Source organism: Gorilla gorilla, chromosome 5 (assembly GCF_029281585.2).
Source record: "Gorilla gorilla gorilla isolate KB3781 chromosome 5, NHGRI_mGorGor1-v2.1_pri, whole genome shotgun sequence".
Classification (NCBI taxonomy): domain Eukaryota; kingdom Metazoa; phylum Chordata; class Mammalia; order Primates; family Hominidae; genus Gorilla; species Gorilla gorilla.
This window is the reverse complement of record NC_073229.2, coordinates 63,301,341-63,322,819: the sequence shown is the minus strand read 5'-3', so window position 1 is coordinate 63,322,819 and position 21,479 is coordinate 63,301,341. Positions and strand designations below refer to the sequence as shown.

General features: G+C 39.0%; 1 protein-coding gene across 9 annotated transcripts in view; it reads right to left on the bottom strand.

Annotated features, from left to right (window-relative positions):
- RUNX2 (RUNX family transcription factor 2) overlaps positions 1–21,479 on the bottom strand; it is a 344,752-nt gene that overhangs the window by 140,916 nt on the left and 182,357 nt on the right. For all 9 annotated transcript variants that reach the window (XR_010134261.1, XM_063707637.1, XM_063707639.1 and 6 more), the window contains one exon: positions 16,831–16,992. Coding sequence is in view for 8 of the 9 variants with exons in the window: in XM_063707637.1 (XP_063563707.1) it covers positions 16,831–16,992 (162 nt within the window). In the remaining variant the exon portion in view is untranslated. The remainder of the gene's footprint in view (positions 1–16,830; positions 16,993–21,479) is intronic.

Below are 21,479 nucleotides of genomic sequence, written 5' to 3'. Positions count from 1 at the left end.
AAAGAACAGAAAGCTGTGTCCATGGAGAAATGGAACTTCATTACATTTTAAACAGGAAATATAAGAAAAAGTGTTCATATCTGCATAAGATCTTGAAGCTAACTTCCAGAGCCCCAAATTTAGAGTTTCATGAGGAGGAATCTCCTTTTAGGGCATGGTTGAAGGATCTGAGAATGGAGTGATAGCTTACTACAACTGTGATGCCAACAGGGTTACCTGTTTAAAGCTTTCTCCTATAAGCTTGGCTTGTGGTTATGAGATTCTGCTTAGAACATGTTCCTCATCCCTTATCAATTCAAGTTCCTTGCTATTTAAGGTAAGCCCCAATTTCTCAGTCCTCTGAAGAAGCTGTTCTGGGTACTGACTCCACAGGGAGGACAAGTGCTGGTTTCTCACCTGGACTGACTTTTCTTGACTGCTGGATATTAGCTCGCCAGCCTGAAGGAACTGATAGCCCCTTGCCTAAGTGTTTCTTCACTTCAGAGCTGTTGCCACACACTGCCCAGTGTGATCATCTAATGATTGCCTGCAAAGCCAGCCTGGTCACACTTGCATGCGTGATGCTTTCCATTGAAGTGCATCTTTTTTTTTTTTGAGACAGAGTCTCCCTCTGTCACCCAGGCTGGAGTGCAGTGGCATGAGCTAGGCTCACTGCAACCTCTGCCTCCCGGATTCACACAATTCTCCTGCCTCAGCCTCCCCAGTAGCTGGGATTACAATTGCGTGCCACCACACCCGACTAATTTTTGTATTTTTAGTAGAGACGGTGTTTCACTATGTTGGCCAGGCTAATCTTGAACTCCTGACCTCAAATGATCCGCCTGCCTAGGTCTCCCAAAGTGCTGGGATTACAGGCTTGAGCCACCGCGCCTGACCTAAAGTGCATTTTAGAAGCAGTAGAAAGAACTGGTGTGTATGAAAGATACAGAAGATACACTTTGAGGATGAGAAGAACGTTGATATGGTTTGGCTGTGTCACCATCCAAATTTCATCTTGCATTATAGCTTTCATAATCCCCACGTGCCATGGGAGGGACCTGGTGGGAGGTAACTGAATCATGGGGGTGGGTCTCTTCCATACTGTTCTCGTGATAGTGAATAAGTCTCATGAGAACTGATGGTTTTAAAAAGAGGAGTTCCCCTGCCCCCTGTACACATTCTCTTGCCTGCCACCATGTAAGATGTGCCTTTCTCCACTTTCGCCTTTTGCCATGATTGAGGCTTCCCTAATCATGTGGAACTGTGAGTCCATTAAACCCATCTTTCTTTATAAATTACTCAGTTCTTGGGTATGTCTTTATTAGCAGCATGAGAACAGACTAATACAGACATATAATGTTCTTTCAGTCCCCAAAATTCATCTCATCATTGTACATCATTGTACTAAAATCTGGGTTTGCATGGTGCCAAGGAAGGAAAGCTATTGGAAATCAGAAGATTAACAAAATGTGACTACAAAAAACTAATAATTTTCAGTCAAACAAAACATTTCAGATCTCAAAATGGATTTCTGGCCTGAAATTTCCAGGTTAGTAGTTCTGTATTTGTTTAATAAATCAAGTAACTCCTGAATTACCACTTCACTTAGGGTGTATAATAGTGTCTAAACATTAATTAAACTTGTAAAAGATGCAATACTATTCCTTTTAAAGTAAACTAACAATTGGGAGAAAACATTACTAAAGCATTTTGATGATACCAGCAAAATTCTCTCTCTACTCCAGTGTCTCTATCCCCACCATTTCCAGGGAAGCCCAAGCCACTGTCCTCTCACTAGGGTGACTGCCACAGCCTCCTAACCTCCTCCCTACCCCTGTTACAATTCTCCACCCAACCGCCAGAGTGAGCTTTGAAAAATATAAATCAGTGTATATCAAGACCCTGCTTAAAATCTGCCAAATGGCTTAACACTGCACATAACAGCAAATCTAAACCTCTGATCTTGACCTGTAGTGGCCCTGCATAACTTGGACCCAGCCTATCTCTCTAACTTCATGTCATCTACACACTCCAGCCACTGAGCATTCTTCTCAAACACCCCACAGTCTTCCCACCTCTGGGCCCTTGCACTCGATTTTCCCACTGCCTAGAATGCCCTCCCTTCCTCCTGATCTTGACAGGGCTAACTCTTTTTTGTTAATTAGATCTCAGCTTCAATATTGACTCCTCATCACATCACTCTATTTTACTTCTTTCATAGTACTTATCCCTAGATAATATTTTATTATTTTCAATTGCCCACCCTTTGGTAGTAATAGCTAACATTTATTGAGCATCAGGCATTATTCTAAGGGCTTTACATATATTAACTATCCTTTAGTCCCCATAACAACCTATTAAAGCAGGTATTATTATTATTAGATTATATGGTCATTTAACTGATGCGGAAATTGAGGTACAAACAAGCTAAGTTACCTCCCCACAGGCACAAAGCTAGTGAGTAAAGAAGCCTGAATTTAGACCTGGCTCTAAAGACTGTTTAATTATTATGCCATATGCCAATAGAAAAAGTTCCAAGAGCCTTTCTGTCTTGATCATCAGAGTATCTCCAGTGGGCAGAACGGCGCTCAATAAATGAGTAAATTTAATGTTGGCAATAACTTGTGTTAAATATTTTTATCATGCGGTCATAAAACACTATGACAGTAATGTTTCATTAAGAGAAATCTCGTTATGATTCAAATCATATTTTCTTTAAATAGATCTAATTTCTTTAATATAGAAAGCCTGGTCCTGTGATCACATTTATTCTGTTATTAACAGAATTCATCCGTTTTAATAACTCTTAGCTTATAAGGTTCTCATTTCTCCAGTAAGATAAATTATCACTTACAAATGTACCATTCTCATGTAAAGAGGGTTAACAAATAAATTACATAAAACCATGCAAGGGTATGACAGATGTCAATAAAATTCCTTAATTTTACATTAAATCTGGGATTTCAAAAATTGTCTATGGATTCTGACACACATGCACATATATAAGGCTTCACCTTAAAGACAGGTTCAGCTGTGGTCAGTTATCAAGATCTAAATGTACAGTTTTTTGGTATTAAATAACCTGATCTTAGGTTGCTTCTCATCAGAATCTCTTAACTGAAATACAAAACAAAACCTTTCCTGACATCTATCATAGTTGCTCCTGTTAATTTAGTTCTTCGATTAAATGCTATATTAGCCTTTAGTGTTATTATTGATGATGGTATTTAGTTTTCTTTTTTTTTTTTTTTGGAGACAGAGTCTCGCTCTGTCACCCAGGCTGGGGTGCAGTGGCACAATCTCAGCTTACTGCAGCCTCAGCCTCCCTGGCTCAAGCAATCCTCCCACCTCAGTCTCCCAAGTAGCTGGGACTACAGGCACGTACCACCCCCAGCTAATTTTTGTATTTTCTGTAGAGACGGGGTTTTGCCATGTTGCTGAGGCTGGTCTCCAACTGCTGGGCTCAAGCAAACTGCCCGCCTCAGCCTCCCAAAGTGCTAGGATTACAAATGTGAGCCACCGCGCCCAGCCGGAATTTAGTTTTCTGATGTGATGATTACTAAATCTCTCCTGTAAGAAAACCTGCCCTTTCAGGCCTTAATTTAGAATCACAGACATCAAAAACTTTATGATATATCTTGGGGAAAAACTAGCCCAATTAACTCAGTTCACGCTTAAAGAAACTAAGACCTACAGAAGTTAGTGACCTGCTCAAGAACTCAGAGGCACATCTGAAATTCAAAAAAGAGGCTCCTCAATTCCCAGCCAACTCCTATTTCCAATACACTGTCAACGATGCTATGAATATTTCATTACCACTCTACATGCTTGAGTCATGGAAGAAATGTTTTCCTGATAAACCAAATCAATTCAACACAATTTTATTGAGCAACTGCTATTTTATCAGTGTTGAACTCAATTCTTCTTTGGGAGGCAAGACCCAATTCAAAAGTTTCAACCACCTACTGGATTAAAGAGGTTATGTGAGGTTTTATTAACCCTTCAAAGAGTATCTGTGGCACTTGCCAATTTCTAAGGTTAGAGAACAACTTTAACTTTCTTTGTTAACTGCTCTGAGGGCCAAACTCTTTCCTTTTTGGAATCTTTTAGGTCAGTTCTCTACTATATCTTTTGAGACTGAGTCTCACTCTGTCACCCAGGCTGGAGTGCAATTACGCAATCTTGGCTCACTGCAACCTCCACCTCCCGAGTTCAAGCAATTCTCCTGCCTCAGCCTCCCGAGTAGCTGGGACTACAGGCGTGCGCCACCACACCCAGCTAATTGTTGTATTTATAGTAGATACGAGGTTTCACCATTTTGGCCAGGATGGTCTCAATCTCTTGACCTTGTGATCCACCCACCTCGGCCTCTGAAAGTGCTGGAATTACAAGCATGAGCCACCGCGCCCAGCTTCTACCATATCTTTAAGCCACACTGAGAATGTACTGTTTTCCTAAGGTGTAGTTTGGGAGCTTACAAGTTTGTTTTCTTTAATGATGAGTACCATAACGCTATTATCAGACTTTTTCCTCTTTTCCAAACCTGTTTTTATTTCCTTTGTAGTTTTTATTTAGAAAAGGTTCTTCTTAATTATGTACGGATTTATTGTGACCACATCAATGGGTTTATTTATTGATTTTTCATGAATCACTGCTCTCCTTGGCACAGGTCAGGGTGTGTTTGTAACCATCATTATATGTGTTATTTTTATTCCATCAACTATAGCATTGTTACTAATTACCACAGAGAGCTGGAACAGTGACCATTTTGGGTAGAGCGCGAGACGGCGATAAGCTTTAGATACAAAAGCACAGGGCTCCTCCTAGTCTCCCATGCTTCGCTGCATAGTTATGGGTTGATCACTTAAGGTCACAGTCTCTCTGGGAAATACATGACATGTTTCTACTTTAAAAAAAATCCTCTGAGATATTTAGGAACAGTGTTGCCTGTGCAGTATTTTATTTTTATTTACATTACTTTCATGGATTTGAAATTCATTAATTTATTGAGTCATATAAAAAAAATTTAGACAGTATAGTCAAATGGGGTCCTAGATTTGCCTCAGACCAAGTTACTTAAATTCTGACCCAGTTCCATAAAATACGCCTTCCTGTTTGCATTTCAGGAAAACAAAAAAGAAGTCTGAAAATGACTGAACTATTTGAAACAAAGTGTTGTCCACAAATGACTTTGAACAATTCAAATTAAAGTTCTGTCATTTGCATTTTATCATATATTTTAATTAGAAAAAAGCTTTTTACTTGTTTAGTTATCTCTTTTTTTTTGTTTTTGTTTTTGTTTTTTTTTTTTTTTTTTTGAGACGCAGTCTCGCTCTGTTGCTAGGCTAGAGTGCAGTGGCGTGATCTCAGCTCACTGCAACCTCTGCCTCCTGGGCTCAAGTGATTCTCCTGCATCAACTTCCTGAGTAGCTGGGATTACAGACATGTGCCAGCACGCCTGGCTAATTTTGTATTTTTAGTAGAGATGGGGTTTTACCATGTTGGCCAGGATGGTCTCTATCTCCTGACCTCGTGATCCATCCACCTCTGCCTCCCAAAGTCCTGGGATTACAGGCGTGAGCCACCACACCCAGCCTAGTTATCTCTTTTCTAAGATTCCCCTTATAACTATTTCTGCATGTTAACAAACCTAAGAGCTAATTTAAAATAATCATGCAGGCCGGGCGCAGTGGCTCATGCCTGTAATCCCAGCACTTCGGGAGGCCGAGGGGGGTAGATCACCTGAGGTCAGGAGTTTGAGACCAGCCTGGCCAACATGGTGAAACCCCATCTCTACTAATAATTTTTGTATTAGTTAGCCAGGCATCGTGGCAGGTGCCTATAACCCCAGCTACCTAGAAAGGCTGAGTTAGGGGAATCGCTTGAACCTGGGAGGGGGAGGTTGCAGTGAGCTGAGATCATGCCACTACACTCCAGCCTGGGCAACAAGAGAAAACTCTGTCTCAAAAAATTAATAAAATAATCATAATAATCATGCAGTTCCTCTGTCCCCTTTCTACCTTTCTATCAACAGTGATCAGTTAATGTTTCCTGAGAAATCAATGCTTAATGAAGTAATCAAATAATATTAAGACATAGGGATGTCAGTGATCCTATTTTTCCTGAAAAAAGTATGAACTTGGCTAATATTTATTAATATCAAAAATAATAGACCTGTCAAGACTATTTATATGTATATTCATTATCAACATAATGAGTAGGTGGATTCATGCATATGGTGATGTATATGCTGAAGCAGAGCAACAACGTTGTTTGATTTTATCAGAGTTGCTGGCATATTCCATAACATATTGCATAGTGAGACCATACATGCATTTACAAAATATGAAATAAAGGTAAACAGAAATTGTCTTAGTCTACTATAGAATCTTACTTCTAGATCTATTGGCCAATTTCTAATAACAGTCACAGCATAAGAACCCTGAAGCATGCAGCACTGATTCCTGGGTAGACTTTTCTACTGAATGCTAGTACTTCCCACGACATTATGCATGCTGAGCATCGGAGTAGGAGTTAGAGATAGAAAGGGATTAGAAGGCCAGGCCCTGGGCCAATGGGAGTCTTCAATCTAGCAGGAGCTCTGGAGAGATAGCAAAGGATTAGAAGACTAGGCCCCTGACTTAGGGGAGCTTTCAGTCTAGCTGGGAAAAGACAAGATCCTCCATATCCTTGTCACATCTTAAGAAACATGAAGCCACACACATCAAACATATGTAATTTTTAAAAGTTGAAAACGTAATTGTTGTAGCAATTCAGAGTGAAAGTATAATCTGAGCTGAATGGGATTGTTTTTTTTTTTTTTTTAATTTCCTAATGCAGATGGCTTTAAGTTGGTTACGGATGTGAATTATTATAATAGAGCAAAGGAACAAAAGAGATCTCCTTTCCTAAAATCCTGAGCATTCTTTGCATGTTTTTGGCATCTACATGGGCTAGTACTATAATGTAACCATCACATTTGCTTTATGTTGTATCCTAAATGAGACTGAAAGCTTCTTGAAGGCAGAGACTATATCTTCTATTTCTTTTTTTACTCCTCACCTGCATAAGCACATTTTAAGTACATGCCAAATATTTGTTGAGCTGACTTGAAATGACTGAAATGAATGAAAGAAAAGCATTCCAAACAGGAAGGAATGCCAGGGACTACTAATATATTAGGTGACATTATTAAAATCTAAAATGTTCTAGACAGGCAGAAATTATTACCTGAATTAAATAAGGTAAAACCTAACAGGGATAACTGTAAAGTATCATATTTGGGTCTACAAAAAAACAGCTCTAAAAGTAAATAATTGGAGAAATGCAGATTGACAGAAGTGGCAAATAAGAGAAAACAGTGTAATATGGTCACCAAAAGAACAAAGGCCACTGAAGCCTGCACTACCAGAGCCTGAGAAGAGTGGAATAGTTTGGTTCTGGGTACGAGGCGTTAAGATGGACACTAATGAACTGTGTCAGAGACCACTGACCAGATCAGTAGGATGACCTGCAACCATACTATACAGAAAGCGTTAAAAAAAACGGGCAGAGGTGGGGCATACAGGAAAAATTCAGCCTCAAAAAGATAAGACTATGAGAAATGATAGCTGTCAAAACCCTATCTTTTGCTTTGTTGTAGAGGAATAGCTGTGCTTCAGTTTACAGATTGGTTAACATAATTTCTATCATTTTCTCAGAAAAGAGCTTTGACACTTTATTACATGATGGCTATAATTAATGTCAGACTCTAAAGTGGAAATCAAAAATTCTATTTGATCATTTGGTTTCAAGCTGGACCTAAAATATGTTTTGGCATTGTTACTAACTGTTAGCAGCAAGTTATGGAAACAGATACAGTCTTGATATGTGTTCTAAATATGAAACATATTGCAAAAAGACTTGGAGATAAAAATATATACTGCTTATGCACACTCTTACTGTGCTATTTCCTGTCCTTATCAGCAATGAAAGTTTCTCTTGTTTTGCCCTTTCTTTGTTGTTCCAGGTGAACAAAATCTTTTTTCTTCCTTTTTCTCTCCTACATATCTATCTTCCTCTTTTTTTTTCAATCTTCTTTCCCACTAATACTTGTTTCATTAAACATTCTTAAGCACCTACCATGTGCCAAAAACTGTGCTAGGTTATAAGGATTCAAGAATATGCAAAACATAGCCACTGTCCTTAAGAAGCTTATAAAAGGAGAATAGCATGCAATTAAATTTTTATGCTAAAGGACAATATGGGCTGGGCATGAGGCCTCACACCTGTAATCCCAGCACTTTGGGAGGCCGAGGCGGGTGGACCAACTGAGGTCAGGAGTTCGAGATGAGCCTGGCCAACATAGAGAAATCCGTCTCTACTAACACTACAAAAATTAGCTGGGTGTGGTGGCTCATGCCTGCAATCCCAGCTACTCGGGAGGGTAAGACAAGAGAATCTTTTGAACCTGGGAGGCAGAGGCTGTAGTGAGCCGAGATCACACCACTGCACTCCAGCCTGGGCAACAGAGTGAGACTCTGTCTCAAAAAAAAAGAAAGATACGTACACATTAGAGGTGTGTCCAAAGTACAGAAATGACATACAAATGGGTGTAGATGAGACAGCGATTCACTTTGAAGAAAGTGGTGTTTGGGAAAGGGATGCCCAAGAGGGAACAACAGGGCCCTGCCCCGCAGTGCAAAGAAATGGGCTGACATGGAAGTGGGAAATAGCACAGCACACTTAAGGAATGCCAGGCATTTTTAAGAGAAAAGGCCCCCTTTACCTAGGAGAGTCAAATATTTTGGGAGGCAACTAAGCAGTCACATAACTGGATTGTTATTTTAACTTGGTATGTTCCGTATTTGAATTGGTATGCATGGCCACCAAAAAGTAGATGTTCAGGAATTTATCTATGGGCAAGATTAGGAAAAAAATATTTAATTTAAAAATGCACCCAAGATACAGAAAACCATTTGGTGACAATTGCTATGATAGAAAACATGCTTCTCCAGGAAGAAATGTGTGAAATGCTTTCTAATAGGAACGATCACTGACAAAGTCAGCAACAAAAGGAAAATGGAAGATAGGATAGTATCCTCAGGTTCAGGTAGAGCACCTTTGATGAGTTTAAGAATATAATAGCATCTGGTCGGGTGCAGTGGCTCACACCTGTAATCCCAGCACTTTGGGAGGCCAAGGCAGGTAGATCACCTGAGGTCAGGAGTTCGAGACCACTCTGGCCAACATGGTGGCACCCCATCACTACTAAAAATACAAAAAAATAGCCAGATGTGGTGGTGGGTGCCTGTAATCCCAGCCTGTAATCGGGAGGGTGAGGCAAGAGAATTGCTTGAATCTGGGAGGCAGAGGTTGCCATGAGCCGAGATCATGCCATTGCACTCCAGCAGAGGCAACAAGAGCGAACTCCATCTCAAATATATATATATACACACACACACACACACACACACATATATATAATAGCATCCTTCCAATGGAATGCAATTCGGGGTAGAATGAAATGCATTAATAAGCCATGAAAAGACATGGAGGAACTTAAATGCACATTACCAAGTGAAAGAAGCCAGTCTGCAAAAGCTACTTACTTATTGTATGATTCCAACTATATAACACTGGAAAAGGCAAAACTATAGAGACAGTTAAAAAAAAAGAATCTGTGGTTGCCAGGGGCTCAGGAAAAGAGAAGGGAAAGAGAGATGAACAGGTAGTGTACAGGGGATTTTTAGGGTAATGAAACTACTCCTTATGATTCTGTAATGGTGGACACATGGCATTATGATAAAACCCATAGAAATGCACAACACAAAGAGTGAGCCCTGTGTAAACTATGGACGTTATTTCATAACAACGTATCAATATTGGTTCATCAATTACATCAAACATCACACAAATGCAAGATGTAAATAACAGGAGAAAGTGGGAGATGGTGCGAGGAGAATATAAGAAACTATACATTCTGCTCCATTTTTCTGTAAACTTAAAATCACTCAAAAGAATAAAGTATTAATTTTAAGACATATACATAAAAGTAATAATGTCGCATGCACTTCTACTCTTTAGAAGATAATTATGCGACCTCCTTTTTCCACTAGCATTTATCTGGTAAGGCAAACTTTACTAAAAGTCCTAAGAACATCAAATCCCTAAACAGATAGCATCTTACTCCTTGCAGAGCCTCTGAGATATATGATTCAGCGATTTCTAGTAATTCATTAACATAGGACCACTGAGGCACAATAAATTAACTGTATCTGAGAATGATACAAAGACTCTTTAGTGACAATGAAATGAAAACTCAGGTGTCCTAAGTTAAACTGCGCCCCCCCCCTTCTCAGACCCCAGTGCACTGCAGAAGCCACTGTATCTATCGTTAGAAAATTAATACTTTGGGTGAAATGAGGTTCATACACTCAAGTTTTCTTTGATGGAAAGGAGATTTCAGCAAATCCTCAATAAAATATATAACCATGTGTTTGCCATCCCTGCAAAAGCATGATTCCTTTCATTACTAAATCTTTTCCCTATGTGTGGGTGGTTGTACATGTGTCAGAAATAAATCCACACAAAAACAACTGAGAAAAACCATGTATAAAATCAGAGTCAAACCATGTACACAGGTTTCATTCTGAGCTTTAGTATCTCAGTGTAGCTACAAATAACAGTAATTAGTCACACAACCAAGCTTAGTAAACTTTGCGAGCTGGACCAACTATTATCTCCAACTGATCTAGTAGGAATGAAAACCACTTCTTTGGGCCTCAGCAGCAGTAAATCAAAAATTGGAGTAAATGGAGGTCCAGGTAAGATTAGAACACCATCTGCTATGTCAAAAGATAGGCTATTTTTAGAGAAAGCAAGATGAATTTCAACTTATGGAATGCAAAAGTAATCCATCCAATCAGTGGCGATATAATGAAGAATACGGAACATTCAATTGTTGACACAGGGCTTGCCTTTGTTTAGGGTCCATAAAATTTAATAACTTCCCCACTCTGTGGCTTTAAGTGGAGAACTTCTTCAAAATAAGAGTTACTCCTATTAAACTTAATTATTTGCCTGTGGCTGCTGTGGCAGGGTATGTCTACCAAACAGGTGGCTCTTAATAAAGGAATGGTTCTGTAGTAAAAAGTAGATGCTCTAGTGTTTTATTATGGTTGCTTTAACTTTCTGGTTTATTAGTATTAATTGCTGAAGTTTTCCTTTTAACCTTTCTTAAGGCATTCCTCCCTTCTGTGAGTTAAGAGCTGCTCTGCTAAAATAAATGTTCACATATAATTGGCACATTACAAAGCTGCTGGTTTCAAGAACTTGACTTGGTGGACTTGATAGAGACTTGGCTATAAGCGACATTTTTAAATGAACTACATCAAACTCTACTGGGTTTGAATCCTCCTGACAGACCTTGAGTAATCAAATGGGGTTTTTCCACTGGCAATTTCTAGATTTTGTAGTAGTGATAAAATAATTTTTAATAATTTTATTATTAAACTAATGCTTATTCTCCTGACCTTGGAATATTACAGTTTAGCCACTGAAAGTCATAAAACTGGAGACATCTTCAATAGTCCTGTGCAGTTGAGTAAGTGAAAAGTGTTAATATTTACATATTTTGAAATAAGAGATTCAAGACTACTTTCCTAAGCAGAAGAAAAAAATAACCTTACAGAAAGATTAACTCTGTCCTATGTTAACAACAACAACAAACAAAAACCCCATAAATGCAGAGAAGAATCTTCCATACAATCTATAGTGGCAAGCAGGGAGAGGTGGCTCATGTCTGTAATCCCGCACTTTGGGGGGCCAAGGCAAGAGGATCACTTGAGACCAGGAGTTCGAGACCAGCCCAGGCAACATAGTGAGATCCTGTCCCTATGAAAAATATTGGCCTGGCAAGGTGGTGCAGGCCTTTAGTCCCAGCTACTCAGGAGGCTGAGATGGGGGAATTGTTTAAGCTCAGGAATTTAAGGCTGCAGTGAGCTATGATCACGCCTCTGCATCCCATCCTGAGCAATAGAGCAAGACCCTGTCTCTTTAAAAAAAAAAAAATCTATAGTGACCTCTTTCAGAGTAACTGAGGCAGCCAACATCTATGAATAAGATGCATCTTACCTGTGCATCTTTAACTAACATATCCTAAGTCTCTAAGAAACCTCCAGAAAGCATCAGAAAGGTATAAATCCCTTCTACCTCATTATGCCAAAGAGTGGTACAAACTTAGGTTAATCTAAGCTACTTCACTCAAATGAGTGGGATAGTGGAGGAGTTATTTGTACTGAAAAAAAAAAACCTGTGTAAGCTCTCTAGGAGACTCATACTCTGACCCATAAGTCAAACAATCAGCCTCAATAAAGAGTTGTGCTTCTTTCCATAGTAGGATAATTGTATAAAATACATTTTGAAAGTCAGCAATTATTTATTTACATAGTATTTTGTAATGACTTCCAGAAATGAAATTATAATCTTTGTGTCAAGCCTCACAAGTGCTTTGAAGATCAAAACTGCCATGGGTGATACGATTGCAATTATAAAGACATGCAGTGGTTCGGGTCATATAAGGCTTGCTGGTCCTTGCCTTGTCACACCTTACCCTTGACTAGAATCAATGAGAAATAACTTTGGCCACCTCTGTATAGTGAATAATCTTTTAGAAACATGTAGGATGAAGTGAGATAATGTATAAAATCACCTGGGGATAGGAGTGCTACTTAAATACAGATTATTTTATGATGAGGCCATATTTATCAAAATAATTATGGTAGGAAAGGAGGTGTCTTCTGCACTGTAACATCACTAGACTGGTTTCTGAGACTAGTGCTGACTTTTATAATTCAACTGAATATGATTCAAACTCATTACCATAACGTACACCTGTTAGTCAATTACATGGCAATAACTTCTCATTCAATTACAAACTTATATGTGCTCTTGTTGTTCCGTTACAATATTTAAGGCTACCCAATGTTAAGGAAATATTTCCTGAATCATTGTATTGTACCTCTGAACTTGAAGACGTCTAGTATTATATCTTTCTCTGCAGTAAAGTAAGGATTGTAGGTAACATACCTTTATCATTTTATCTTATTTTGTTTATACCTTGCTTCCAAAAATGGTCTGAGGAAAACTACAAGACTATCTAATATAATATCACTGTGATTATTGTCATTTATTAACTTCTAGAATTGTTTGCCATGCTTGAAAATTACTCAGAAGAAAGGATACTAATAAAGAACGGTGAAATACTGGATTCTCTGAAGGTCTTTAGGTAGATTAAATCATGGTCTTTCTTTGGAATGGTCTTTTAGGAGAAAATGGAATTTCTTTAGGAACAGTTCTTTCTGGTGGATCTTTCTGGTCATTTCTATTCCTATGATCCCTTGGAACACAGCATTAGCATGCCTAGTTAATTTAAGTGTAACTCAGCACTTTCTATTGTCTGACATAATTGAATCGTTATTTTCTCTTAATGCTTTATTGACTTTTTTGTGAATGGTTCCCAATTGCTTTTTGCTCTGTAAATATTTATTTTAAATCTACGAATAATAATAATAATGGGAAACATTTGAGGAGTTCTATGTGCTAGGTACTGCATTAAGTGCTTTATGAATGCCATGTGGGTATTAACTTATTTAGATAATCTAAGGGCTTTGTTTTAAATATGCCCTGTGGTGACCTATTTTCTGAAGGAAAAGTCCCCTTTAAAAGTTTAGATTTTTATCTAATCTAATTTGACTCACTTAACAAGACTTGCCTGCAAATTACATATGGATATAGAATTTTTACAAAACAATTTTAGCTTCATAATATCAGCTACAATCTATTTGGCACATATCATGTGCCAGGCCAGTTCTAAACACTTTGTATAAAGTATCTCACTTAATCCTCACACCAACCCTGAAGATGAGTATTGTATGCCTATTTTACAAATAATAAAACTAAGTTTCAGAGAAGTAAGAAGTTGCCTGATATATGTATGAGCTGGGATAAAAACCTGGGTCCGAACATCCAATCCTACTGTGAAGTGAAGAATTTTATTCTTTCTCACCCAAAATCATATGAGAATATTTTGTGTATCCCTTTAGATACGGAGATGAAAATTGATCAATGCACACAAAAACATAAACTGTTCTGGAAAGCATCTCAGAAAGAGACCACAGGACTGCCTGTAAACAGGGATAGAGGTTAGTATTTTTAGCTGTCCGCGTTATGTGGAAACAGCATTATTTGGCAGAGAGCATTATGAAGACTAAAGGCACAGGAATGGACTCAATCCAAAGGACTTTATTTACTAAAGCACACAAACAAACAAACAAAAAAAACCCAAATTAAAAAACCCCTCGTGCTTAAGTCTCACATGTAGGAGCCTCTAGGTCATGGACTTAGACACTGGGTTTAGATGTTGAGAGGAATCATAAGATATAAATTGTCTAACTTGGTACCTGGGAACCTATGAGACAGGCTCCCCCAAGAAGGCTCCCAGGACTAGTCCCCAGGGAATTAGAAATGGTGCACACTCTGATGACATGGTCCCTGAGTCCACCAGGCAGTGATTGGGTGTGCAGGCACAGCCCCGCAGCCCAGGGCAAGGTCAGGTGAGTCACGGCTCCTCCAGTTCCCTGACAGTCCATGTCTAGTTGTTTCTTCCTGTTTCCCTATCTACATGCTGACAAGAGGGATTTTCTGTTCTCTTTACTGTTTATACAGAACCTCCTACCCTGGCACCATGTTACTTTACCAGTAACAACTCCAGAAATGTTAAGGGTTGGAGGAAAAAACTGGACTAAACTCAGTATAAACCAGTTTAAACCAGAGGCTCACTCCTACCTTTGGCCTAAGATAGATATATGGCTGGAAAATTAACCAGTTTCTGCTCCTGCCTCCCTGTCTGTGAAATGGGAAAGGTACTGTTTTGTGGAAATGTTTTAAGTAACCCTCAGTAAAGTAACTTGAAATAATCTGGCTGTTTTCCGTTACACATGTGCATGATAAACAATGACAACTACTCATTTATGCAGCATTTTTCCAATGTTATTTTCAATGGCTTTCCTGGTGAACTCACAGGAATATACCTCAGTAGGAAACTGCTGTAGATAAGTGTCTCTAATGCTACCATCACTCCCTGAGGTTTTTTTCCTGTAGGTACTGCTAGAGAAAAAAACAGCAAAATCTGCTTCAGCCACAGTGGGTTAGGCAGATGGAAGCCCCAAGGGATCCCAAACAGAAGCAAGTTTGCATAAGTCTATTCTGTCAAAGTGTCCTTTCAGCCCTATGTAAAACACAACAGGCTCTCAGTATGAAATGCAGAAGGAATAACCAGAACTAACTCAACACCATCAACATTATGCTTTTAATCTCGCATCAGCCTTCGTTATCCCCACTGTGCCTTACTCATCCTTTCCCGTATCTTTAATTAATGTTTGCCTGAAGGCGACGGTGATCCCAGGCAAGGGAAATGATAACTAAAATTCTATACTCTATACAATTCCCCAATAAATACTATGTGATTCGTAAAAATGATAACAGGAGTCATAATGAAAAGTGGTAACATGGTTTTCCAAAAAACCTTGCAATTCTCCCTCCACCCCTCTTCTTTCCCTACTCACCCCCATGGGAGTCCATCTGCTGCAGAAAATGTGAGGCACTAGGACCAGAGAGCCCTTTCCTGCTATTTGCTTGAGAAACAAAGCCTTCCCTCCTCCCAAGTTGAAAGAAATAAAGGAGTCTGAACTAATCAAAACCCGCAAGCCTGCTGGTGGAGCTTCAGCTTGTCAGTGATGCAACTCAGCGGAGTGAGTAACGGCTTCGAGCTTTGCAGAAAATGAGAGAGGGAGAGAAACAGAGACAGAAACACAAAGAGAAAGAAAGAAAGGCATTAACCTGGCCAGGAGTCAAACAGGTGCAGGGGCCCGAACGCTGAGAAGAGTATCTGGCAAACGTGGGATCCAATGGGGTGTGTGCCTCTGTGGATGTACGTCATTGAGTGGGGACAATGTTTGCAGTTCATATGTCAGGGTGGACCAAGAGGTTTCTTTTCTTATTCATGGGACTCATATAGTCAGCTAAGGGCCTTTAACTTTTCTCTACTTGTCAGTTTGGAGTTTTTGTGAACACTTTCTGGCTCTCTGTGATGAATTCTCCAGGGTAGAGGGGCAGCCAGGTCATTTGTCACACACACTCCCCCCATGGGCCACACATTTCTGTGGTGCCTTTAGAACAGAGGAATTGTGAGCACTGGGCTGCCGGGCTGCAAGTGACAGCAGCATGCATTATGTTTCACAGAAAGTCTGCCTCCTTCTTGAGTTAGCCACTCAGAGGCCACGCATTGCCTTTTAAGACTCTTCCAGGCCTCACGGCACTTCAAATGACTAGTTTCTGACAAAGATCCTAAGTTTGCAGGTGCTCTCTCTTGGAACTGACTAGCTTGGACTCCTGGGACTTATAAGCCTTTAGGAATGGAGGGCTGTGCCACCAATCTGGTTTATAGGCAGATGTTAGGAAAAGAAAGGAACACAAGCAGAGGAAATCCTGGCATAATACCCTCAGGAAAAGGCCCTAGTTATGAGACAGTGCCCACCAAATGGGATACAATTCAGCAGGACACTAACTGGGTGGCATTAAATACCATGTTAAAAGTATGCCATCTCTAGCAGATTTTCAGTCTCTTGACTTAAAATGTTCCAGTGTTTGATAACCCCATAATTCAGAAGATTTAATTTGCCAGTTGTCATTCCCTTGCCCACATGCCTCTAATAGAGAGTCACTGTGAGCATGGATGAGACAGGCTCAGCTCATCCCACTCTCCCCGACCCCTGTGCAGGGATGGATTTTTAGTTAAAGCACGGTCTTTACCTGAAATGCGCCTAGGCACATCGGTGATGGCAGGAAGCCCAGTGCCCCGTGTGGAAGACAGCGGGGTGGTAGAGTGGATGGACGGGGACGTCATCTGGCTCAGGTAGGAGGGGTAAGACTGGTCATAGGACCACGGCGGGGAAGACTGTGCCTGCCTGGGGTCTGGGAAAAAGAAAAAGAAAAATCTTTAGTATAGCAACCACTGCAGCCTTAGAAACATGCAACCCAAAACTTAGAAAGGAAAAAGCAGAAAAACAAGGAGAGGAAAAAAAATGGCTTATATATATATAATATATAAGGAATGGCTATTTATCTCTTATAACCCCATCCTTTCAGGCCTTAAATAGCACAAAGCGTTCTAGGCTTTGAGTCTCAATGAAAGCAACAAAATGGATGATGCATAAAGACTGTTTGTCTCTCTCTTCCAAATATTTCAATTTCGAAAGTCTAATAGTCATTTAGAAAACAATCTGCTTTGGTTATCTTTACAAAGTGGAATTATATTTATTTTCTGTATCTCTAAAATTCCTCCAGTGAACATGGATAACTTTTTTTAAGTTAGAATATTTTCTGAAAAATTAACTTGGTTAAGACTGTGCCTTTCGCTGCTGCATATCCAGCTACTTACTATCTTTCAGACATGCTTTTTGGTTTTAAAGTGTATGATTCCATGATTTCATCTCAGGGCACTTTCTTTTCAGGCAGGTCAATGGAATGGCCCTTTCTAGCATGGGGTGAAGGGAATAAGGGCAGGAATGAGAATGGAGGGGCAGCACGTAAGATGAACAGGAAGGAGGGAAGCCAGTTACGTTACTCTCATGCTAAAGCTAAACCAGAAAATAACACGAAAGAAAAAGACAAAAATTTAATTTCAAAGTCAACTACCATTAAGAACTGAAAAGTTTCATCACCAGCCAGTTTCAATGTTAAGCACCATAGTTTCTGACAGTAAGAAAATGGCCCAAAACAGGAGAACGGGGAAATGTTTTTAATCCTGCTGGAATCTGTTTAGAAGAAGTCACATGTCTGGAATTTGGCCTAGTGTTACCTACAGTCATTGTAATAATAAAATTAATGGGCAGTCAGCTGTTTAGGGTTAATTGCTGAACATTAACAATATTTTTTGATGTATCTCTAGGAGTTTCTTGGAGGTACAAACTCAAGGCCACATAGATTTATTAAAAGACCTTCTGCTTACATACAGAAAAAAAGGTAAATGTGCTGTATGTTTCCAAAGCAAAAAAAGTATGTATTTCAAACTCTTTTGCTCTTACTTGAGGGCTAATCAAACAAAATCATAACCAAATTTCTCTTAACACGTTTTTATGCTAATTTTTAAATTATGTTAATTTTTAAAATTCTAATAGACCAGGCTGTTCACAGGATAGCTTGGTATCTTAGAATATGCATGGACTTTGGAATGTTCAGAATTAGGTCCAAGTTCTGAGACTTCTACCTTTTGTGTAACCTTGGCTTAATTACTCAGTCACTCTGAGCCTCAGTTTCCTCATCTGTAAAAGGTGAGGAAGGAGGGGCAGCAATAATACCTGAATCATAAGGATATGAAAATTACATGAGAAAACAATTAAGAGAAAACTAGCACAAAACAGACTTAATAGGCATTAATTATTTTATATATATATATATATTAAAAAAAAACTCTGGGTGACATAGGGATAGTTCCATGTTTCAAACATATCTGAACTGGAGTTAATACACTTGGAATAGGTTTCAAATTATCCCCACACATCACCTATTATTCTTTGAAAATAAAAACTATTAATATACTTGAACAGTTAATTCAGGTTTATCTCTAGAAGTAAAAATGAGTATAATAAGATGTGGATTTTTAGATGATTCTTCCGTTAAAACCTCTCAGTTTTTCTATACAGTCACAGCAGTTTAGTTCAGCTATTTCTTGTTTATTTGTTCAATTCAGAAACAATTTATTTAAAGATTGTTTAAATAGGACATACTTCCTTGAGTCAAAATAATTAAACACACCTGGATATTTATCTGATGTTTACTGACATTGACATATACAGAAAAATGTCATCCAATTCAATTTTAAAGAACATTTACCTGAGTTTGCAATTTGAATAAAAAAGTAGTACTATAAGTGGTTAACAAACTTTTCCTTCAGAAATCTAAAGGATAATTGATCATTAAAGTAATGGGCTTCTGTGCCTTAAAATTCTCAAGGCTGAGATTGTAGAGATTGGCAACATTTCAAATCTGAGTGACTGGTCCTTGTTATATATCTGATATTGACATACTTCCTTGCCTTACACCATTAATGTAATTCAGTATTCAGAGAAACGGTAAATGATCTTCAGATGGAGAAAGATTCATTCCTTACAGCACAGGAAAGCAGTCTCGCAAGGGCAAGTCCTTCTCTCAAGCAACATTTTCAAAAGACAAAGAGGTTGAGAACCACATAGCTAAATAAGTTGGGTACACAGGACTCAAATTTGGATTTGAGTTCTCATCTAACTTCCCCAGATGACTTCCTGAGCAAGCAGTTTAACCTATACCATTCCTCTCCTGTAACAAGTCATCCGTCTAGGGCCCCCTGCCTAAAAACGAGAATAAATACAAAGAAATGTAAAAAATGACGAAAAGGAATTAGGGTACTCAACCTGGATGTAAGATACAGTTCTCCTTGTGCAGAAAGGCGGCTCAGTACAGTGGGAAACAAGTGGGCTTTCTAGTGAGAGGATCTGAGTTGGCGTGCCAGCTCCGCTATTGATAAGCTGTATGACCTCATCTGGGTTAGCTAACTCTGAATCTCAGTTTCCTCATCTGGAAAATGAGGCAGCATAATACAGAAAAGTGAATATAATAAAGTGGTCACGCATCCTGGCTGTGCGGACAAGCCTAGGCTTCAGTTAAACCTCCCTGCTGTGCTGAGCAAATCACTTAAACTTTTAGGCCTTGGTGGCTCATCTATAAAATGGGAATAATGATACTTATTACGGTTTTTGTGAGGATTACATGAACTAGGCCATATCTAATATGGTACCTGGCACTCTTAGCACATATTAAGTATATAATAAATACAAGAGCTATCTATATAACGAATACAATAACTACTCTCATTTTTGGAAAATGAGATAATGCAAGTAAAAGCATTTTGATACCTATAAAGTACTACAGAAAAACTATTTTGACTCTCTTTAGGAGCTCACATGGTGAAGGCCCTGCCTGAGCCTTGTGACCTGGGCTGTGTTTCTCAATGTTACTGAGCTTTAATTTCCTCATCTGCAAAATGGAGATGATAATACTATCTCAAAGAGTTGAATCCTCAGACTGAAGATTAAATAATATATGGTAAATGGAAAATCATCATTATTAAAAATAAATATTAAAATATGACTCTATGCTATTTAGGGTAGCTGGGTTTGTCTCATGTTGTTATTCTTAAAGACTTCCAAGATCAGATTCAGCATAACTAAGTATAATGCCTTGCACATAGTACTCAATAAACAACTATTGAATGAACCTTTCAGGGTGGCTTGAGTGAATAATAAAATATTAAAATTAAGTCATAATTAGTAATTCTCTAATTTCTCTTTAAGCTACCAAAGAGGTTTATATCGTGAGGTTTTAGGTTTTACATCCTGACTGCCAGAATATATACTAGAAAAGTCTATTAAAAGATAGTTTTGCTTTTAGTGGAGGCCTTTCCCAATATCCAAGATTAGGAAAAATAAGTTCTCAAGATCCCTAAACAAGTCAGAAGATCTATCTTTGTCTTTTTGTCTCTCAGAGGATAGGCTAGAGTCAAGCCAGTCTCTTTCAAGGTCACTGTCCTAAGAGTCTATGATAATGACTTAAAGAAAGAGTTACTACAGAAAAATAAAATAGGCCGGGAGCAGTGGCTCACACCTGTAATCCCACCACTTTGGAAGGCCAAGGCAGGCAGATCACCTGAGGCTGGGAGCTCAAGACCAGCCTGACCAACATGGAGAAAGCCTGTCTCTACTAAAAATACAAAATTAGCTGGGTGTGGTGGCACATGCCTGTAATCCCAGCTACTCAGGAGGCTGAGGCAGGAGAATCTCTTGAACCCAAGAGGCGGAGGTTGCGGTGAGCCGAGATCACGCCATTGTACTCCAGCCCGGGCAACAAGAGCAAAACTGCATCTCAAAAAAAAAAAAAAAAAAAGGGGAAATATAAGAACTGCTATATGGGGTTATGGGGTTCACTAGATCTAGTATAAAAAACAATTTTAAAGAGGATAGCAACCTTTTAAACAAAAGCCATGGTCTCCAAACACCCCCATGCCTTCTCTAATACCTCGTGAATGAGTGATTACCAATCCAAGCTCCACCATTTCCAGACTGCGTGATTGGACAAATTACGTATCTAAGATTAAAGTTTCCTCATCTATAAAATGGGAGTAAATAAGAATATCTCCTTCATAAAGTTGTCTGATGATTAAATGAGATAATATAATATAGAGTTTAGCATATGGAAAGAACCTGATAAATGTTTCCCGCAGTTAAAGACTCTACCTTACTGAACCTTCATTTTATATTTGTTTCTAGCCCTTGACCTCTTTTTCTGGCAGAGTACAATTTTTAGGAGGGCTTCCTGTACCGTGTAGTTCACAATTTGGAGCCTATATGTCCGTGTTAGTCACGTTG